Source organism: Callospermophilus lateralis, chromosome 3 (assembly GCF_048772815.1).
Source record: "Callospermophilus lateralis isolate mCalLat2 chromosome 3, mCalLat2.hap1, whole genome shotgun sequence".
Taxonomy (NCBI): Eukaryota; Metazoa; Chordata; class Mammalia; order Rodentia; family Sciuridae; genus Callospermophilus; species Callospermophilus lateralis.
The window spans coordinates 2,899,308-2,918,867 of NC_135307.1; the positions used below are offsets into that span (position 1 = coordinate 2,899,308).

Genomic DNA, 19,560 nt, shown 5'->3' on the forward strand with positions numbered 1-19,560 from the left:
GTGGGTGATGCTCTGAGGAGGGCCCCATCTCCAGAGCTACACAGGACCATGGGTCTCCTTACTTGCAGGTGGGGACTGAGATGTGCCCACCTCTAGGGACTTTCTGAGTGAACAGGACAGGTGCAGGTGACAGTGGGCCAATGTTGTCACTAGGGCTGTTATGGGTGTTATTGGGCACTGCCCAGCACATGCCCCACAGGCCACATACCCACGGGCCACATGGTGTTGCTTTGGGACGTCCCCTCTGCAAGCCCAGCTGGGCAGTGGGTGCGACTCCTGTTACATTCAGCCCAGTGACTCCTCAGGGGCTGTGGGCAAGCAGGTCTGCAAATGGCCACTATGCTGAGGCTGGCCGAGGCACCTCCCACCGAGAGGCTGAGTGTGCAGCTGAGGGCGAGGGGGGCCGGGCACACTCCGCCCTGCGCCTGTGTTCACAGCACTTAGGGTGTCCCTGAGGCTGACTCCCCCACCCCACAGCCTTTGATCCTTTGACTGGGGGCGAGCAGTGAGCAGTCCGGTGTCTGTGGCAGGGGTGGGGACGGCCAGGCACAGAGGGCCACGTTTGGCCTCGCCTAACCCCCCTCAGGGAACGCAGGCTCTGGCCTCCGCTTGCCAGGAAGTTTGCCTGGGGAGCCTTGGACAGAGGCCTACCCAGGAGTCCAGGTGGCACAACAAGGGACTAACTTAGACCCCCCAGAGGAAGGAGCAGAAGAGCCTGTCTGGAGGACACAGAGAGATGTCCAGGCCCAAGCCCTCTCAGGGGACCTGTGTCCAGCCCGGCTTACCCTCGCCCCTCTGACCTCATGGTCCCCAGCAGTTCTGGCCCCATGTCCCCTGAGGGCCTCAGGACCCAGCAGGCCAGGACCAGGCCGCCCCGGGGGTGCGCTGGAGCACTGCAGGCCCCTGGCTACTTCAGCCTGGCTGCGGCTTGCTGCTCCGACTCGCCCTCCCTGCTCTGTGCCACCCTCAGCACCTCTGCCCCGGTGAGCCTGTGCCCTGTGAGGCAGAGGAAGCGTCTGGTCCCTGGGGCTGAGCCACCCCAGTCACTCCCTCTGTGGCCTCCCCTCCTGTGGGATCACTCGGGTGTGGCTGCACACAGGCCTCTGCCCTGGTGGGGACATGGCAGAAGGTGGCAGGAGCCGGGAGCCCTGGGGTCCTGAGCACTCTCCCTGGTCCAGAACCGCTCAGCTTGTCATTTGGGGTGTGTTGCTCTTAGCTCAGGGCCTCTGCTGATGAGTCCAGGCCCCAGGGGCTCTCGGCATGTGCGGAAACAGGCTGGGGACATTCATAGGACCCAGGATCCTCTACCACCACTCAACAGAGCTGCTGTAATGCTCGGGCCTGGGCAGAGAGGGCAAGGCAGCACGGAGGGGGCAGGAGGGGGCTTAATGCTCACCATGTGAAAAAGTAATAGAGTCGTTAAGAAAAATACCTTTTCAGAGCTTTAAAATTAGAGGTGGACTGACTTGGAGGTAAAGCAGCCTCCTGCTCCGTGGGCTCCTTTTGTGCTGCACAGAACGTGCCCCAAAGCCCCGCTGGTGGTGCCACGGCTTTCTGACATTACTCCTGGCTTGGCCCCCAGGAGCAGGACCTCCGTCATGGGGAAGGAGAGCGGAGGGGCCCCGGAGACCCACCCCAGGCATGCAGCAGCACCCACGCTCCCCGGTCTCCTCTGTGCAGCCTGCGGGCACCTCGCAGGCCACACCCCCCAGAAGCCGGGCCTCGCAGTTTACCAGCGAGACAGAGGTGCTCCAGGGCCACAGGTGGCCTCGGTGACTTAGCTTCCATGTGCAATGGGAGCCACCTGGACGCGGAGCAGGAGGCTCCCACTAGTGAGCTCACAGCATCTGGGTTCCGGAGGTCTGGGTGGGCCCAGGGGTCTCGTGACTAGAATGTTCCTGGGGAAGCTGGTGCTGCTGCGTGTCAGACAGGAGGTGCTTTGAATAGTGAAGTTGGGTCTGGAGGTCCTGGCCAGGTCTGCCGGCAGAGGTGCTGACCTCCGTTAGGTGGGACCTGGGTGACCACAGCTCCTCCTTCCTCAGGACCACTGACCACAGGTGCCCCTGCACAGCCTTCTGTGCTGGGTCATCAGGTTCTGTCCACGCCTGGATGTGGCAAAGTCTGGCAAGCCCTGTGCTGCCTTCTGTAGACCAGGGAAGCAGGCAGGTTGGCAAGGGCCCTGGGATGCACCCTGTTGGCCTGGCTACCGTCCCTGAGCTTCCTGAGCTACCGTGGGCACCGGCCTGGGGCCTGCTCAGCTCTTTGTCCAGCCTCCTAAGCAGGCCGTGGGGGATGCCCCGAGGGCCCACACCTTGGGCTCCTCAGCATTTATCTGGGAGCTTATCTGTACTTTTCCTCGCTGAGTTATGGTTCTATTTCTGCAGCTGAGGGACAGCTCACTTTATCAGCCCCATATCAAGGATCATGCATTTTAATCTCGGCGCTGGCCCCGGGAGGCCAGCTGGATGGATTCTCTGGGCCTGTCTTCGTCCCAGTGCCTCTCAAGGAGGGCGCTCATCTTGGTCGGGCACCATCTCCCAGCAGCTGTGGGGGCAGTTTGGATCCCAGGCACTTCTGGATGAGTTCTGGGCACAGCCAGGGACGGAGGGTCTCTGACGCCCCCCTCGCACCCCTCCTGCCCAGCACGCCTCCCAACTCCCCGTCCCCCGCCCAGGTGTGCCTGCCCTCCCCTGCTCAGCCCTGAGTGCCTGCCTGGAGCTTCCTCTCTGGGACCCCCTGGCCTGGGCCCCAGCATTCCTACAGGTCTCTTCCTGGATTCCTTCTTGGGCAAGTCTTCCTCGGGTCAGAGGCTCCGGGGGCAAGGCCCGTCCACTGCACCCTGCACGGGGCAGGCTTGGCTGGAGGAGGCTCCGGGAGTCTGAGAAACCCTGGAGGGTTGTGCGCAGGTGCTTTGAGTGGAGCCCATCTGTCTCAGTTGGAGAAGAACAAGAAACAGGAGGGGAGGCCAGGAGCGCTGAGCCCCTGCTCCTGCACCCCCCAGCTTTCCAGGCCCACCCCCACGCCCCCCAGCTTTCCAGGCCCACCCCCACGCCCCCCAGCTTTCCAGGCCCACCCCCACACCCCCCAGCTTTCCAGGCCCACCCCCCCACGCCCCAGCTTTCCAGGCCCACCCCCACACCCCCCAGCTTTCCAGGCTCACCCCCACACCCCCCAGCTTTCCAGGCCCACCCCCACACCCCAGCTTTCCAGGCCTACCCCCACACCCCCCAGCTTTCCAGGCCCACCCCCACACCCCCCAGCTTTCCAGGCCCACCCCCACACCCCCCAGCTTTCCAGGCCCACCCCCACACCCCCCAGCTTTCCAGGCCCACCCCCCCACGCCCCAGCTTTCCAGGCCCACCCCCACACCCCCCAGCTTTCCAGGCTCACCCCCACACCCCCCAGCTTTCCAGGCCCACCCCCACACCCCCCCAGCTTTCCAGGCCCACCCCCACACCCCCCCAGCTTTCCAGGCCCACCCCCACACCCCCCCAGCTTTCCAGGCCCACCCCCACACCCCCCCAGCTTTCCAGGCCCACCCCCACACCCCCCAGCTTTCCAGGCCCACCCCCACACCCCCCCAGCTTTCCAGGCCCACCCCCACACCCCCCAGCTTTCCAGGCCCACCCCCACACCCCCCAGCTTTCCAGGCCCACCCCCACACCCCCCAGCTTTCCAGGCCCACCCCCACACCCCCCCAGCTTTCCAGGCCCACCCCCACACCCCCCAGCTTTCCAGGCCCACCCCCACACCCCCCCAGCTTTCCAGGCCCACCCCCACACCCCCCCAGCTTTCCAGGCCCACCCCCACACCCCCCCAGCTTTCCAGGCCCACCCCCACACCCCCCCAGCTTTCCAGGCCCACCCCCACACCCCCCAGCTTTCCAGGCCCACCCCCACACCCCCCCAGCTTTCCAGGCCCACCCCCACGCCCCCCAGCTTTCCAGGCCCACCCCCACGCCCCCCAGCTTTCCAGGCCCACCCCCACGCCCCCCAGCTTTCCAGGCCCACCCCCACGCCCCCCAGCTTTCCAGGCCCACCCCCACACCCCAGCTTTCCAGGCCCACCCCCACGCCCCCCAGCTTTCCAGGCCCACCCCCACGCCCCCCAGCTTTCCAGGCCCACCCCCACACCCCAGCTTTCCAGGCCCACCCCCACACCCCCCAGCTTTCCAGGCCCACCCCCACACCCCCCAGCTTTCCAGGCCCACCCCCACACCCCCCCAGCTTTCCAGGCCCACCCCCACGCCCCCCAGCTTTCCAGGCCCACCCCCACACCCCCCCAGCTTTCCAGGCCCACCCCCACGCCCCCCAGCTTTCCAGGCCCACCCCCACGCCCCCCCAGCTTTCCAGGCCCACCCCCACGCCCCCCAGCTTTCCAGGCCCACCCCCACGCCCCAGCTTTCCAGGCCCACCCCCACACCCCCCAGCTTTCCAGGCCCACCCCCGCACTTTCAGCCCCCTTCCCAGCACCTCCCGTGCAGACTGTCTCAGTGGAGCCAAATGTCAGGCGGCCCAGTCATCCCCAGATCGTCCTCTGATTTCTGTTGTGGAAGCTGTCTGAGCCTGTAGACGCCCCTCCCTGCGAAAACCAGCCCCCAGCTGGTCCTTCCACAACATTGGCCCCTCCAAGTCCTCCTCCGATTGGGGCGTCCCTGGAAGGTGCCCTTCTCTTGTGGTCTGGGAGCTCAGGTCACGCACATGACCAACTGGCTTAGGGAAAGGGAATGGGGTGTCCTCCCTGTTCAGCGGCTACACAGCCCGGGCACCTGGCAGAGCTCAGCTGCCCCCTTCCCCTGGGGCTTGAACCCTGGCACTGTGGGTTCTCACCTCGCATCCTCCTGGTGAGGGGCAAGAAACCTCTTTGGGGTGGTCCCCAGGGGTGGGAGGGATGTGGGCCCACATGCCATGAAGGAGCTGCTCATTCTGCAGGGGCTGAGATGAAGGTATGTGGGGCCTGCGACCCCCCAGGGCCACCCAGTTCTCATGGGCACCTCCCTCCTGGAAGCAGCTCCACTGGGCAAGTGATTGGCACAAGCTGGGAGGCCTGGGGGGGGGAACCTGGCAACATCCTGTGTCAACTGCACCCCTGACTCTCCCTCCTGGGTGCCTCAGACTGCCTCTGTGTGGAGTCAGGACCCTGTGGCCCTCGGGCTGCAGGCTGGGCAGGCCCCCCATCAGCATCTTGTTGTCCATCTTGCCCGCTTCTGCCACCCTGTGAGCCTGGCTGCACCAGGGCAGGCCCTGCCAGGGAGGCAAAGATGAGTTGGAGGACAGGAGGGCAGGGTGGCCCTGGTGAGGGCGTCAGAGGGTGGGGATGCTGCTCCAGGAGCACTGGGGGCTGCGGTGGTGCTGCCCACAGCAAGGCCTGCCCAAGCCCAAGGCTGCTCCCTGCCAGGCCCTCGCAGACTCACCTGTGGGCCCCTGAGGCTCGGTCACCCAGCCTGACTGGGAGGAGTGCCGTGCTCGGGGTGCCCAAGGGGGAAACTGAGGCTCCCGACTGGCAGCCTCGGGGCCCACAGGGAGCTGACTCAAGAGCACCTTGCCAGCCTGAGGGGTCACTCCGTGTGCCAGGCTGGACAAGGGCGGCTAGGCTGATCTGGGCGGTGCGTGAGGGGAACCGTCTGCTCAGGGCTTCCACACCTGGCCCACTCTGGGCTCCACCGGGTCCGGCTGTGCTGATGGAGTTCTCCAGGTGAGGCGGAGAGAAGTGCAGCGGGGCGGGCGGGGGTGGGGGTAGGGGTGCTCTAGTAGCCCCAGGCGGGCCCCAGGGCAGGCCAACCCCAGGGGGCCACTTGCAGGGGCCGCCTATCCTGGTGGACTGGACCTGGGTGGAGGACACTGGGGCTCGGTAAGCAACTTTCAAGCCCAAACATGGTTTTCATCAGCTCGATGGTGGCAGAGGCAGTGAGGCGGAGGGTGGCCTTGGGGTGCGGAGCCCCTGGCTTCCCCCCTCCTGGCTTCCCCCCTCCTTCCCCCTCCCGCCAGCCGCCCCTTCCCTACCGGGCGCGGAGACTGCATGTTTTAAGACCACTGCTGATTAGAATTTTTACAAGTTTTTTTTATAAGAGTAATAACAGCTCTTTCGAGACAATAATGTGGCTCAGGAAGGGTTTTAAGGAGCTTTAGGAAGAGGCTCTGATTAGTAGCTGGGCCCCTCTGCCTGGACCAGCCTAATGGCCTGCATTTATGGGCTGTTGATTGCCTTTGCCCTCTGGGGACAGAGCTCCTCTGATGATCAAAACTCTTTTTCAAGAGCAAACTGCCCAGATTGGGCCCTCCCCACCCAGGGCGGGGGCTGGGGACTCCTGGACACTGGCCTCTGCAGACCCTGGCATGCTCAGGTCCAGGAAGGTGCTGGGCCTGGGGGAGGACTATGGAGAGGTCCCAGCTGGTGTTGGAGGGCAGCAGGGGTGCAATGGGCCACCAGGTGGCGATGGAGGACCAGTCAGGGAGGCCAGCGTGCATCCCACCCCACGTGGGCTAGCACAGAGGAGGGCGGGGAGGCTGGCCTCTGCTGGTGGGGGCCCTCCTGCTGCCCAGGAGCCTCCCTCTGAATGTCAGGCAGGGGAGGACCACACTGTCGCCTGGACACCGGGCTTCCTTTATCCTGAGACAAGCCCTGAACTCACAAGGTGCGGGGCCTAGGGACAGCGGGGAGGAATTGCAGCCTCCTCAGGGGCACCCTGACTCGTGGGCTGGCTCTGCTCTGGAGGCACCAGGGGCCAACCTGCTCACACCTGAAGGGCTTCATCCAGCTGAGCCTGGAGGGGAGGACGGCAGGTCAGGGATCCACAGGCAGGGGCTGCAGACACTTCTGGGACCTCGGGACAACAGGGGAGGAAGACCCCAGCCTAAAGGGCAGTGGCCGCTGGCTGTGGTGCCCTGATGCCTGGCGCATCTGAAAACTTTGTCGGCCAAAACCACCCCCACGTCCATCTTTATCAGAGTGGGTCCCGAAAGAGCCCAGTTACAGACCACCCTGGGGTCCCTTGGGGACGTCACTAGGCCTCATGTGGTTGCGGGTACGCTTCCTGAGAGCTGGCACTGCAAGGGAAGTGGGTCAGGGGTGACCCTGCTCCCTACTGGGAGGGGTCCCCCTCCCGGGAATCTTAATAAGGGACAGGGAGAGGGGTTCGCATCCCCTGGGCTGCTCTGGGGCTCGGGGAGGGCAACACCTGCTGGTGCTGGGGGAGGAGCAGAGGCAGGGCCAGGAGCAGGGCTTTGCTCTACAGTCTTAGGAAGAAAGGGGCCTTAGTGACCATTTGGAAAACAGCCACACGCCCGCCTTGCAGGCTGATCATGTGAGCCACCAGCACCGGGTTGAGACCTCGCAGGGACACATCCCCAGAGGGTTCCTGTGATCTTGGACAAAGCCTGGCCTTGGCAGGGAGGCCCTCCTGTCTGGGCTGTCTGGAAAGGCAGACAGTGCCCTTGGTGGACACCATGGCCTCAGGACTATCTCCCCAGGCCCCTGGGTCTCAGCCAAGTTCTCAGCCCAACACCAAACCCTGGTCCCAGCTCACACAGCCTAGATCTCTGCCCCACGTGGAGCCCTGGTCCCAGGTCACAGAGCCTAGATCTCAGCCCCACATGGAGCCCTGATCCCAGGTCACAGAGCCTAGATCTCTGCCCCACATGGAGCCCTGATCCTAGGTCACAGAGCCTAGATCTCAGCCCCACAAGGAACCCTGGTCCTAGACACAGAGCCTAGGTCTCAGCCCCAGGTGGAGCCCTGGTCCCAGCTCACAGAGCCTAGGTCTCAGCCCCAGGTGGAGCCCTGGTCCCAGCTCACAGAGCCTAGGTCTCAGCCCAAGTGAAGTCCTGATCCCAGCTCACAGAGCCTAGGTCTCAGCCCCAGGTGGAGCCCTGGTCCCAGCTCACACAGCCTAGGTCTCAGCCCCAAGTGGAGCCCTGGTCCCAGCTCACAGAGCCTAGGTCTCAGCCCCAGGTGGAGCCCTGATCCCAGCTCACAGAGCCTAGGTCTCAGCCCCAGGTGGAGCCCTGGTCCCAGCTCACAGAGCCTAGATCTCAGCCCCAGGTGGAGCCCTGGTCCCAGCTCACAGAGCCTAGATCTCAGCCCCAGGTGGAGCCCTGGTCCCAGCTCACAGAGCCTAGGTCTCAGCCCAAGTGAAGTCCTGATCCCAGCTCACAGAGCCTAGATCTCAGCCCCAGGTGGAGCCCTGGTCCCAGCTCACAGAGCCTAGATCTCAGCCCCAGGTGGAGCCCTGGTCCCAGCTCACAGAGCCTAGGTCTCAGCCCCAAGTGGAGCCCTGGTCCCAGCTCACAGAGCCTAGGTCTCAGCCCCAGGTGGAGCCCTGGTCCCAGCTCACAGAGCCTAGGTCTCAGCCCCAGGTGGAGCCCTGGTCCCAGCTCACAGAGCCTAGGTCTCAGCCCCAGGTGGAGCCCTGGTCCCAGCTCACAGAGCCTAGGTCTCAGCCCCAGGTGGAGCCCTGGTCCCAGCTCACACAGCCTAGGTCTCAGCCCCAAGTGGAGCCCTGGTCCCAGCTCACAGAGCCTAGGTCTCAGCCCCAAGTGGAGCCCTGGTCCCAGCTCACACAGCCTAGGTCTCAGCCCCAAGTGGAGCCCTGGTCCCAGCTCACACAGCCTAGGTCTCAGCCCACGTTGGGCCGTGACCCCAGCCCACTTGTACTTCTAACCGTCCTCAGCCTGTGGTCCGAGCAGGCAGGTCTCCAAGGGCCTGTGAGGATGGATGGTTGTCCAGTGATGGGCAGACTTGGGCCAACACCCCCAAGCATGGAGCAGGGTAGTCTTGGGTAATGTCCTGAGGAGGCATTTGACTGCTTCCCTTGGCTAGTTCCGTGGGGCGTGGCTCTGTCAGGCAGAGGAGTGCACCTTGAGGCTCTGGGTGGGTTTCCTGGCTCCACTGTTGGTGCCTGCACCCTGGGGAGCCTTAAGGAACCCCGGGGGGAGGGAAGCCGCTCCCTCCGTGTAGACTGCAAAGGCTCTGTGCTGGGGGTGGGCGGGTGGTAGTAGTTGTGGGTGGGCGTGAGGGAGACGGGCTTACAGGGTGAGGAAGGCTGCTGGCCCCCACTTGCAGATGCGGAGCCCCCGGGGGGGGGGGGTCCTCTCCCTTGTACTCCACCTCATCCCTGAGTGTGGGGGAGTCTGGAGAATTACCTGCCACAGACGCTTATTCAAACCCTGGTGATTTATGAGCAGGGACAGGTTTAAGGCCACCGTGAGCGGTCGCCAGCAGCACTGCTGAAATGACAGTTTCCCAAGCCAGCGCAAAGGCACCCTGGCCGCCCTGTCCGGCCCACCCCCGCTGAACCGCCTGCGCATTGCAGGGGACGCTGAGGGTGTCCTCTGGACTGCAGGCTGCCCTGGCGCTCAGAGCAGGGGACCTACAGGCCACCAGAGTGGGTGGCAGATCTGGGTGGGTCAAGGCACTGTCTGGGGGGTTGTGTTGGGACTTGTGGGACAGGGTCCCTTTTTCCTTTCCCCTGGGGGAGGACAGTGACAGCAGGAACATGTGGCCCAGAGAGGCAGTGTGTGTGGCCATCCTCATGTGCTTCTGGGTGCAGCCCAGGACATGGGGCCGGGCGGGATGCCTCGACAGGGAGGGAAGCTGGGGTCCAGCCTCAGGCCCAGCTCCCAGAGCTGCTCCCTGCAACCAGGAGGATGCCCTCCTCTCCCACTGGCCCACAGGCCCGGCAGGAAGCTGGGGAGGGACGTCAGGGAAGGGGCTGCAGACCATGGCCACTCGGGCTCCCTGACCCGCTCAGGGAGGGCGCCCACATGGCTGTTTTACCAGTGAGGCTGGACATTGCAGCCCCATATGGAGTCTGACCTTTAAGATGCGGGTGCCCCATGAAGACGTGTGGCAGCTGGCTGGGCCACAGGGGGAGGGCAGCCTGAGGTCCTGGGAGGTGGTGGACACAGGTTCCAGCTGGGGCCATTGTGAGGGACGGGGGGCGGGGAGCTGTCCTGCACCCTGCCTGCTGGCCTGCCCATCTTCACTTGCTGGGAGGCTGGATGAGCCCCTCCCTCCTGGGCTCTAGTGCTGCTTCATGCTGGGGCCTCCAGGTGGCCGTGTGCACATGGGCGTACAGGCTTGCAAGCCGCGGGGTGCCAGTGTGCGCTATGTGTGGCATGGGCATGTGGGTGCACGTGGGGGTGTGCAAGCTTGTGTCCGCCACGTGGTTGAGCATGCTCGAGGGTGTGGCCCACGTGTGTGCGTGCACTTGTGAGTGTGCTGGGAGCCACTGGCTCCTCTGAGCTGAGAGTGTGAGTTGCCGTGTTGGGTGCCTGGAGCGTGGAGGTGGCGCCGTCCTGTCTCCCGGGGCCCACTGGGGCCGTGAGGGTGGCCCTGGCTGGCAGCAGCTGTCTCGTCCTTTCTGGCCCTCTTAATGTGGACCTAATTAGGTGGAACGTTGAGAAGACACCCGAAGCTGGTCTCCAGCCGTGTAGTGTCAGGGCTTCCTGTTGTGAAGCAGGAGAGCAGGGACATCCCCACAGCCGGGGGCCCCGTGGGCAGAGCAGGGGCTCCAGGAGGGGGTGGCCCTGGTGGCTGGGGCCTCTGGGTTCCTCCTGCCCAACTCTGACATTCTTCACCTGTCCAAGTGGAGAACACTGGAGGCCCAGGTGGAAGGGGCACCTGGGGCAGTAGGGCTGGCTCCAGGGACAGCTGGGACTCCCTGTGCAGGCACACTGAGCCCCCAGGCCACCATGTCTGGGAGCAGAGCTTCCCATGACACTCCCAGGCGGTGGGCACAGATGAGGGCTCAGCCCCTCTGGAAGGGGAGTGGTGTCCTGGGCCACCCAAGGGTCATGCAGGGGCCCTGAGAATCTCTCTGAAGAAGGCTCTGCTTGGTGGCCTGGACCCCTCGGGGTCTCCCCTACCCTCTGAATACCCACAGTGTGGCATGAGCTGGGCAGGGACCCCATCTCTCTGGGCGGCACTGACTGTGGGGCAGGGGTGGCTGGCATGGCCAGGAAGGGACGGCCTCAACTTGGGCCTGGAAGACATGGTGTCTGTCTTGCAGGGAGAGGGACAGAGACTGTGGCCGCCTGGTGGGAGGCCACTGCACATGGACACCTGGAGGCCAAAGGTGGGGAGATGGGCTGGGGGAGTCGAGAGGCCTCCAGTCCCTGCCCTGGATCACCCAGCAGCGCAGAGGCGCAGGGGTCTGCTCTGTGCCGGGCAAGGCCTGGGCGGCTGAGGTTGCCAGGGTGGGCTGCGCCAGGGAGGCCGCCCCTGCTGAGAGGGGAGGGGGCCCTTGCCCCGGGTCCCCAGGCCAGCGTCCCAGCTGCTAGGACAGCGAGGGGCACTGCTGACCCACAAGGAGATGCGGCTTCAGGTCACAAGTGCAAAGCCACAGCTAGTGAATATTTAACGAGGCCTAACAAAGCGCATGCATAATTAACCAGGCGGTGGAGGAGCCGGAATAATTTGTCTTCTTAAAGGGGATTCGGTAATTTGTTAAGCTGTTTTGAAATCTGCAGTCTAGCTGCGGGAGCCGCTCTGATTTCTAAATTAATTTGTGTGATTTAGAAAGTAGGAGCCTCCACTTCTGTGGTGGCCACGGTGTTGGGCGGCCTCTGCTGGTGCTGGCTCACCGGTATATTCTGTTTTTGTTGATTGACTAATTGGCGATGGATGCTTCCTTCCCAGGGCCCCCTGCTGAGCTCCGTTCTTGCCTTCCACCTGGCTGCGGCAACCCCACCCCACACCTTGCTGGGGCTGTGTGGCCTGGCTTCTCACCTCCCGGCTGCCTCCTGCTGATGTTGGCTGAGCACCCCTGGGCTGGAGGGGTGAGCCTGCATGGTGGCCTTCAGGGGCCAGCCGGTGGGGGAGCACAGCCCTCAGACATGCTCTGAGGTCGACTGACCCATCTGCACTTTAAGGACCAAGCAGCGAGGGTCCTAACGGTGTCATGACTTAGGGGTCACATGGGTAACCAGGGGAGGAGCCGACCCATTTCCTCAGATGTCAGGACCATGAACTTGGCTGGGGGACAGTGGTGAGGAGCTGGTGCTGCGTGCTGGTTGTCCCTGCCCAGCCCCTAGGAGCATTTTGGCCCAGCTGGTCGGCACCTGAGTCTTCAAAGGCCACGCCACCATCCCATTAGGCCAGAAGCTGCAAAATAGTGGGGGACATAAGAGTCCACTTCTGCTGAGCCTAGGTTCATCTGCTCTGAGCCTGGGATCACCTCCTGTGCTGAGCCTGGGATCACCTCCTGTGCTGAGCCTGGGATCACCTCCTGTGCTGAGCCTGATATTACCTCCTGTGCTGAGCCTGATATTACCTCCTGTGCTGAGCCTGGGATCACCTCCTGTGCTGAGCCTGATATTACCTCCTGTGCTGAGCCTGGGATCACCTCCTGTGCTGAGCCTGATATTACCTCCTGTGCTGAGCCTGGGATCACCTCCTGTGCTGAGCCTGGGATCACCTCCTGTGCTGAGCCTGATATTACCTCCTGTGCTGAGCCTGGGATCACCTCCTGTGCTGAGCCTGATATTACCTCCTGTGCTGAGCCTGGGATCACCTCCTGTGCTGAGCCTGATATTACCTCCTGTGCTGAGCCTGGGATCACCTCCTGTGCTGAGCCTGGGATCACCTCCTGTGCTGAGCCTGATATTACCTCCTGTGCTGAGCCTGGGATCACCTCCTGTGCTGAGCCTGGGATCACCTCCTGTGCTGAGCCTGGGATCACCTCCTGTGCTGAGCCTGGGATCACCTCCTGTGCTGAGCCTGGGTTCATTTGTGCTGAGCCTGACACCACCTCCTGTGCTGAGCCTGACACCACCTCCTGTGCTGAGCCTGGGTTCATCTGTGCTGAGCCTTACACCACCTCCTGTGCTGAGCCTGGGATCACCTCCTGTGCTGAGCCTGACATAACCTCCTGTGCTGAGCCTGGGTTCATCTGTGCTGAGCCTGACACCACCTCCTGTGCTGAGCCTGGGATCACCTCCTGTGCTGAGCCTGACATAACCTTCTGTGCTGAGCCTGGGTTCATCTGTGCTGAGCCTGGGATCACTTCCTGTGCTGAGCCTGGGATCACCTCCTGTGCTGAGCCTGGGTTCACGTCCCCTGATGTGCTTCGTGACAACCCTCCTGAAAGGGGCCCTGGTGATTCCCAGCTCACATCCCTATGGAGCCAGTGTTTGCTAAGAGGCTTTTCAGTTTGGTGGCTTCGACATGCCAAGCCAAGAGAATTGAACAGATTCCCCAAATTTGGCTATGGGAGTGGTCTCCAGTGTTCTTGGTGGCTCACTCCTGAAAAGCTTGGGACTCTGGACTCTTGCCTGCAGTGCCCGCGGTGTGTCCCTGGAGGAGGGGTGGGGGAAGGCTTGGTGCATGCTGCCCCTCCATGCCTGCTGGACTCCAAGAGGGGCTAGGGCACCTCAGGAAGCAGCTGTCACCTGGCCTTCTCCAGCTCCTGTGTCTGCTTCTCTCTGAGCTGCCTGGGGCTATCTCCAGGATTCACATGGGACCTGAGGTGAGGAGGACCTGTCCCCATCCCTGATTGGGGCTAGGGAGGGGTTTCCTAGCACCCAGGAGCTTCTGGGCCAGGTTTCTGGGACTGGGAACTACAGTGGAGCCTGTGGTTTTCTTTGACTCTGGGAGATTCTGGGGGAGCTGGGGGGCGTCAATTGAGAGAGCCCATCTCTAGGATGAGTGGCCAGCGGGGTGGACAAAACAGACCACAGCCTCCCAGGGCCTGCCTCCTGGTGGTGGCTCAGGACATCACGCCTGGGCAGGTGAGAAAGGTGAGAGGCACCTGCCCCACGGGGGGGGGGGGGGGGGGGCTTCTGCAGGCCCTTCCCCTGCTCTTCCTCCACCACCCTCTCCAGCTCCCTGTGGCCTTTAGCCATGTTCTGGTTGGGGTTTCTCAGCAGCAGGGCTGGGAGCCCCTGAGGGAAATGCCTTCTGGTCTCCACTCCTGGGAGGGGGGCCCGGCCAGTCCTCTGCCAGAGCCCACACAGCGCAGGATTCAGAGGCCAAGGACAAGTTCCATGTTGGAGGAGGCTGGACAGGGTGCTCTGGGGTCAAAGGAGATTGCCGGCACTGGAGCTGCAAGCTGGCCAAGGTGTGGCTTCTCCATCTCCAGGGGACCCACCTGCTGCTGCTGCTGCCCCTTGTTCCCTTCAGAGCTCCCTGAGGGGGTAGGAGCCTGGGGTGGGCCCTGTCCCAGCAGGCCAGGCAGGGCTCCAGCTGTAACAGCCCCTGGCTCTGAAGCTGCACGAGGGCTCCTTCCTGTCAATAGTGTGGTTTTCAAGCTTCAAAGCCAGCCCTGCACGACCGGATAGACCAATGCTGACAAACACCAGGGGAGAAGGGGGCAGCGACCTGGGGGCACCCCTGAGCTGAGCATGGCCGGAGCCCCTGGCCAAGGCATGCCTGGACAGTGCTGCTCCTTGGCTTCTGAGAAGGGAGCCGGCGGCTCGCCTCTGCGTGCGGAGGGTGATTCCAGGCAGCCTGTCCGTCCACTCCCACTGCCCGGGAGAGGAGTGGAGGCTGTGCAGCTGGGTGCCAACCCTCTCCCGGGCTGGTGGGCGCCACCCTTCCCGAGAGCTCTGCCCAGGAGGGGAAACCGAGGCTGAGACGCGCCAGGCCCCAAGCGGGAGGGAGGGGCTCCCTCCTGGCCTCTCTGCAGGCGGAGCCTCATGTCATCTGATGGGCTGCCGTCCCCTCCCGCCCCCCAGCTCGGTGTATCCTCCCCTGTTCCCAGCAAGCCCCAGGTGCCTCTCCCCTCAGGGGCTCTTCGGAGGCCGGGCCATCAGCCCCCAGCCTCCTCTTTGTCCCGCCCACGAAGCCCATAGCAGGCTTTCTCCACGGCTGGGTGAGTTCTGAAATTCTCTTTCCATTAAAAATAAATGCCCCATTTTATCTGCCTGAAATGGCTGCACTCTCTGATTGTCTTTTCCAAGGTGCCATATATGGAGAACTATAAAATCATAATACAACTATTAATCCCCTGTATCAGATTGTACCTAATTTTTATTAAAAATATCCTGTGTTCCAGCTGTCTTGTAAATTATAGCGGGATGGGCAGCTGCAGCTGGTTAGTGGGGACAGCTCTCCCCAGAGCCCCAGGGGTGGGGCAAGGATGTGGCCAAATGCCCAGGGCTGCTGGGCCCCGTAGGGGTAAGACCCTGGTCCTCAGGACTCTGAGGAGCCTGCCTTCCTGCCCAGCACGGCCTGCTGCTAACGGGTCCTCCTGGGTAGCTCGGGCTGGGTCCAGGGCCCTGCTCTTGGCTGTGACCCGGGTGAGGAACGTCTCCCTCCACCTGGAAGGGCCAGGGCAGCGGGCAGCATGGGTGGCGGGAGCCGCGGGGCCCTTGTGCTCGTCGGCTCGGGTTGTCCCTGGGCTCCTTTTCTCCATGGCACAATCCAGCTTTAAAAGCAGCTGCCTGTCCAGGAGAGACTCCGTCCAGTTGTGCTGGCCGCATGGCGGTGCCTGTCACTGCTTGTCTCCAGGTCGGGGTCAGCTCAGGGGTCCCACAGCATGGCTTGTCTCCTTGCGCTGTGGGCTCCCTGCCTGGAGCTGCCCACGGAGTCCTCCAGCTTCCCCTGCCTTGGTCCCTCAGCCCATCTGGCTTTACCCAGAACTGAGTGCCCCCAGAGGCTCCGGGACCCAGAGGGCTCAGCTCACCCAGGGAAGTGGGCGGAGCTCGGTTCTCCCCGCACTCATGGCGTCTGAGAGCTGGACTCCAGCGCCCTCCCAAGGAAACCGCGTGGCCTGCCTGGTTTTTTTTTTTGGGGGGGTTGCTGTGGGTCTAGACATGCCAGCCTGGTGTGGGGCAGCTCACGTGGTCCCACGGCCCTTCTTTGAAGCCATTGTGTCCTCTGTGGCTTGAACCTGATGTCTCTGGCAGCGCCCTCACTGTCTGCCTGTGACAGAAGCTTCCAGACTCACCCAGGCACTGTCGCACCCCCTACGGAGCCAACCACGGCCCCGAGATCTGGGGACCTGTTTCAGAAGCCAGAGCCAGGGTTGGCCATGTGCCTCCTGAAGAGCAAAGGAATGTGGTTTTGGTCACCTTGACATCCCTGTGACCAAACGTCGTGACAAGAACAAAACTGGAAGGAGGAAAAGATTCTTTTGGCGCGTGGTTTCAGAGGTCCGGTCCGTGGTCAGCTGCATAGCTCGGGGCCAGGTGGGCAGAGCATCACGGGGGAAGGGTGTGACGGGGAAAGCTGCTCAGGTCCCGGCACCAGGAAACACAGCTCTGCGGGCGGGACGCCCCAGTGACGCCCCTCAGGCCACACCCCGCCGGCCCCTGCGGTCATCTCCCAGTTGATCTGCGTCTGTGGAGACACCTCACACCTAAGCCCTGACTCAGGTGTCTGTTGAGATCAAGTCCCAGCAAGCTCAGGCCACGTCTCACGTGCAGACTCGAGAACTGGGGTTCCCTCGTCGCCCTGTCCAGCTCCCCGGCAGCCCTTCCCTGGAGCTGACAAGTGCGTCCTCAGAGGCCACTGGTTACTGATTTCCTCTGCCACACGCATGACAGGGCCCTGGGATCTGAGATGTTTGCGGCTCCCTTGCTGGGCCCGTCCCCTGCGTGGAGCCGCGTGACCGCGGGCCCTTCCTGGGCGGTCATCCGGCAGTCCACACCAGTGAGCTCCCTTACCTTATTCTGCCGCTGGCCTTGGAAGCTCCTCTTACCCTCGGCCTGTGTTTGCCGTTACAATCAGCCCTCAGCAGCCAAGGGTTTGCCCAGGTGGATTCGACCAATCCAGGATCCAAGACTTTTAAAGAAAAGGCGTAGGCTCTGTTCCTGTCGTCCTCCCCTGACACAACCCGTAAGGACCACCGGTGGCATCCCCAGGGTGCTAGGTGTGGTAAGGGACCTGGAGAAGAGCTCACGCTTGTCACGCGGGTCGAGGTGGCCGTGGAGCCCTGAGGGACCACTGGGTGGCTTGGTTTCCAAGCCCATCTGCGGAAGGAAGCCCCTGCAGCCTCCGCTCTGCAGGATGCTACTGAGTGGTGCCTTTCTTTAATCCAGCGGAGGACGGGCTCTGCCTGGTGGCAGCCCCGTGGACACGGAGCTCCCCTCGAGATCTTCCTCGAGATCTGCAACCGTCACGTGGCGTCGCAGCCACACGCAGGGAGGCCCCGCCAGGCCTCCAGCCTCGGCACTTTCAGACCCAACTTAAGAGAGTCCAGGGACCAGGAGAGTGGAGAGATGAAGTCCCTGGTGGTCTCCCACCAGCCAGCAGGCGACTGCTCCGAGGCTTGGCAGCCCCAAGGGCTTGCTCGCTCCAGGCCTGCAGTGGGGCTGGGCAGGGTGGGCGGGGAGGCCAGCCAGGGCTCAGCGCAGAGCAAGGGGCTGCTGGCCCGGAGAGCTGCAGGAAGTTCCGCTGTGGCTGGGGCTCCTCCCCACACAGGGGGCCTCAGATCCCCCTGAAGTGCAGACCTCTGAAATGAGCCTCCAACACAGGAGCTCACGCCAGACCAGCCTCTCCACCAGTGGTCACCCCTGCCGCTCCACGGCCAGCTGCTCCCGAGTCTCCTCTTTGGGGGGTGTGACGTGGCGTCCCAAGGCTCCTGTGAGAAGGGAGGACATGGGTCCCATTGCCCTGGCCTCCGTCCCAGAGGAGCCAAGTGTTGCTGGTGGGCGTGGTGGTGAGTCCTCCCCTCTGTTCATTGTGGGCCAGGAGACGCCCCTGCTGTCCCCTCTGCCCCCGACCGAGCCTTCCAGCTGCAGGGCATGGCCCTGCGAAGCCCGCGTCTCTGGTGCCCAGGGAGGTGGACGCTGACTCCCTGCAGAGCCCGGCCTTTAAGAGGCCTACCTCTCAGGAGCAGTTGTAGGGCCAAGGGCGCGACCCACAGTCAGATCCATCGCTGGCCACACAGGCTCGCCCCGCTGAGGCTGCTGGGTGCCAGCATGGGGCCTGCTCACTGGAGGGGACAGAGCAGGCAGCCCTGGGCATGGGCCTTCAGTCCTGTGGACAGCAGCAGGAGCAGACCTGGTGACATGTGAGGGTAGGGCAGGGCCAGTCGGAAGGCCTGGGCAGCTCTGCTGGGGGAACTAGACATGGTGATGAAGTCCAGTGGCCTCCTCGAAGCCCCCGAGACGGGCATGGGAGGGTGCAGACGGGCCGTCCCACTCCAGGCCCATGTTGGTGGCTCGGAGGGTCAGCTGCCGGCAGCGTGGCTGACGTGCCGGGGACCAGGGTGGAACCGGGGTCAGCTGTCGATGGAAGGGAGGGTTTCCTTGGCGTCGGGGGAGGGCCCCGAGGTCTGACCTTGGTCAGGGGTCAGTCAGCTTTCTGTCCTTGTCCCGTGTCCCTGAGGGGCTCAGTGCTGGCTCATGGTTTCAGAGCTTCTGACCCGGCTGCCCGGCCTGTTGCTGGGCCTGTGGCGAGGCAGAACACCATGCAGGGACGAGTGCCCAGGGAGCCTGCTGACCTCAGGGGGGAGCAGAGAGCGACAGGAGGGCGGGCCACCTGCCTCCCCTGACCGCACCACCCACTGGGCCCCTGCTGTCCAGGAGTGCCTGGCTGGTGACAGGGCCGTCAGCCCATCAGCTTGGGGTACAGTTCAAGCCTGGGCAACGGCAGATGGAGGGCCAGTGGCAGTGGCCAGCAGGGCTGTGGGGGGCCGTGCTCAGGTGGTGTCCTGCAGCCGGAGTGCCCTCGGCGTGTATCAGAGGCAGGCCTGTGGCTGGCAGGACCCTGTGTGGCGGTGTCCTCAGGAGCCCTGCCTGTGAGCCAGAGGTGGAGGGACGTCTGCGGCCCCTCTGGGCTCTGGACACTCCCTGGTACGCAGATTCTTCTGGAAGATTCTTCTCTGCTGCTGTCACACTGGCGGGACAGGCACAGGGAGACCCCGTGGGCCTGGAGGGCAGGGCCGCTTTTCTGAGGACAGCTGGCTGTCATTAGGAGCCATTCAGAGCAGCCTGGAGGATGCCCCCTGCTGGACCCTGTCCTCTGTCCCTGTCACCAACAGAAGCCACCAGCAGAGACTGGACCTTTCTGTGGAGCAGGCGGTGAGGCCTGGAGAGAGGGGAAGATGGTGGCTGGGAGTGCAGACGGCAAGAGGAGGGAGCACAGCCCACAGGTCACCCTGGGGCCGCTCAAGGCAGGCCTGGCCCTCCCTCAGCTGACCCGCCCTCTGACCCTTACTGACTCACTCCTGTCACCCCCTCGGCCACTCTCCAAGGTAGCTGGGTCCCAGGGCCTCCTGTGGAGGCCACAGGAAGGGCAGGGCTCCATGCAGTTGGTGAGGATGAGCAGAGAGCTACTTGGACCCAGCTGCTGGCCGGTCCTCGTGTGAAAGAGGTTGGAAGCACAGTGAAGACCAGGTGCTGCCCAGGACACCTGGATTCCCAAGCGTGGAGAGCTGGGAAGGCCAGCAAGGAGGGGTGCCCGTGGGCAGGAGGGACAGGAGAGAGCTGAGCCCTGGTGATGGGACATGCCTGAAGGGACACAGCTCTCCTGCCCTCAAGCGGGCAGCTGGGCCTGACCTCAGGGCCAGGCAGGTGCCATCCTCTGAGTGTCCAGGAGCTCGCAGGTCCAGGTCCTGGATCTGCCCCTTACAGATGAGCCCAATTAAAATGGCACTAGAGGCCTTATTTGGTTTTGT

The 19,560-nt window shown here is 63.7% G+C and overlaps 1 protein-coding gene across 1 annotated transcript; it reads left to right on the plus strand.

Moving 5' to 3' along the window:
- The first annotated feature begins 827 nt into the window (after nucleotides 1-827).
- On the plus strand, nucleotides 828-14,939 carry LOC143393528 (uncharacterized). The gene is made up of 4 exons (XM_077109007.1): nucleotides 828-983; nucleotides 12,128-13,284; nucleotides 13,402-13,735; nucleotides 14,233-14,939. Exons 1-3 carry the CDS (start codon nucleotides 828-830, stop codon nucleotides 13,466-13,468), a joined length of 1,380 nt encoding a protein of 459 aa, XP_076965122.1. The 3' UTR covers nucleotides 13,469-13,735; nucleotides 14,233-14,939.
- The last annotated feature ends 4,621 nt before the right edge of the window (nucleotides 14,940-19,560 follow it).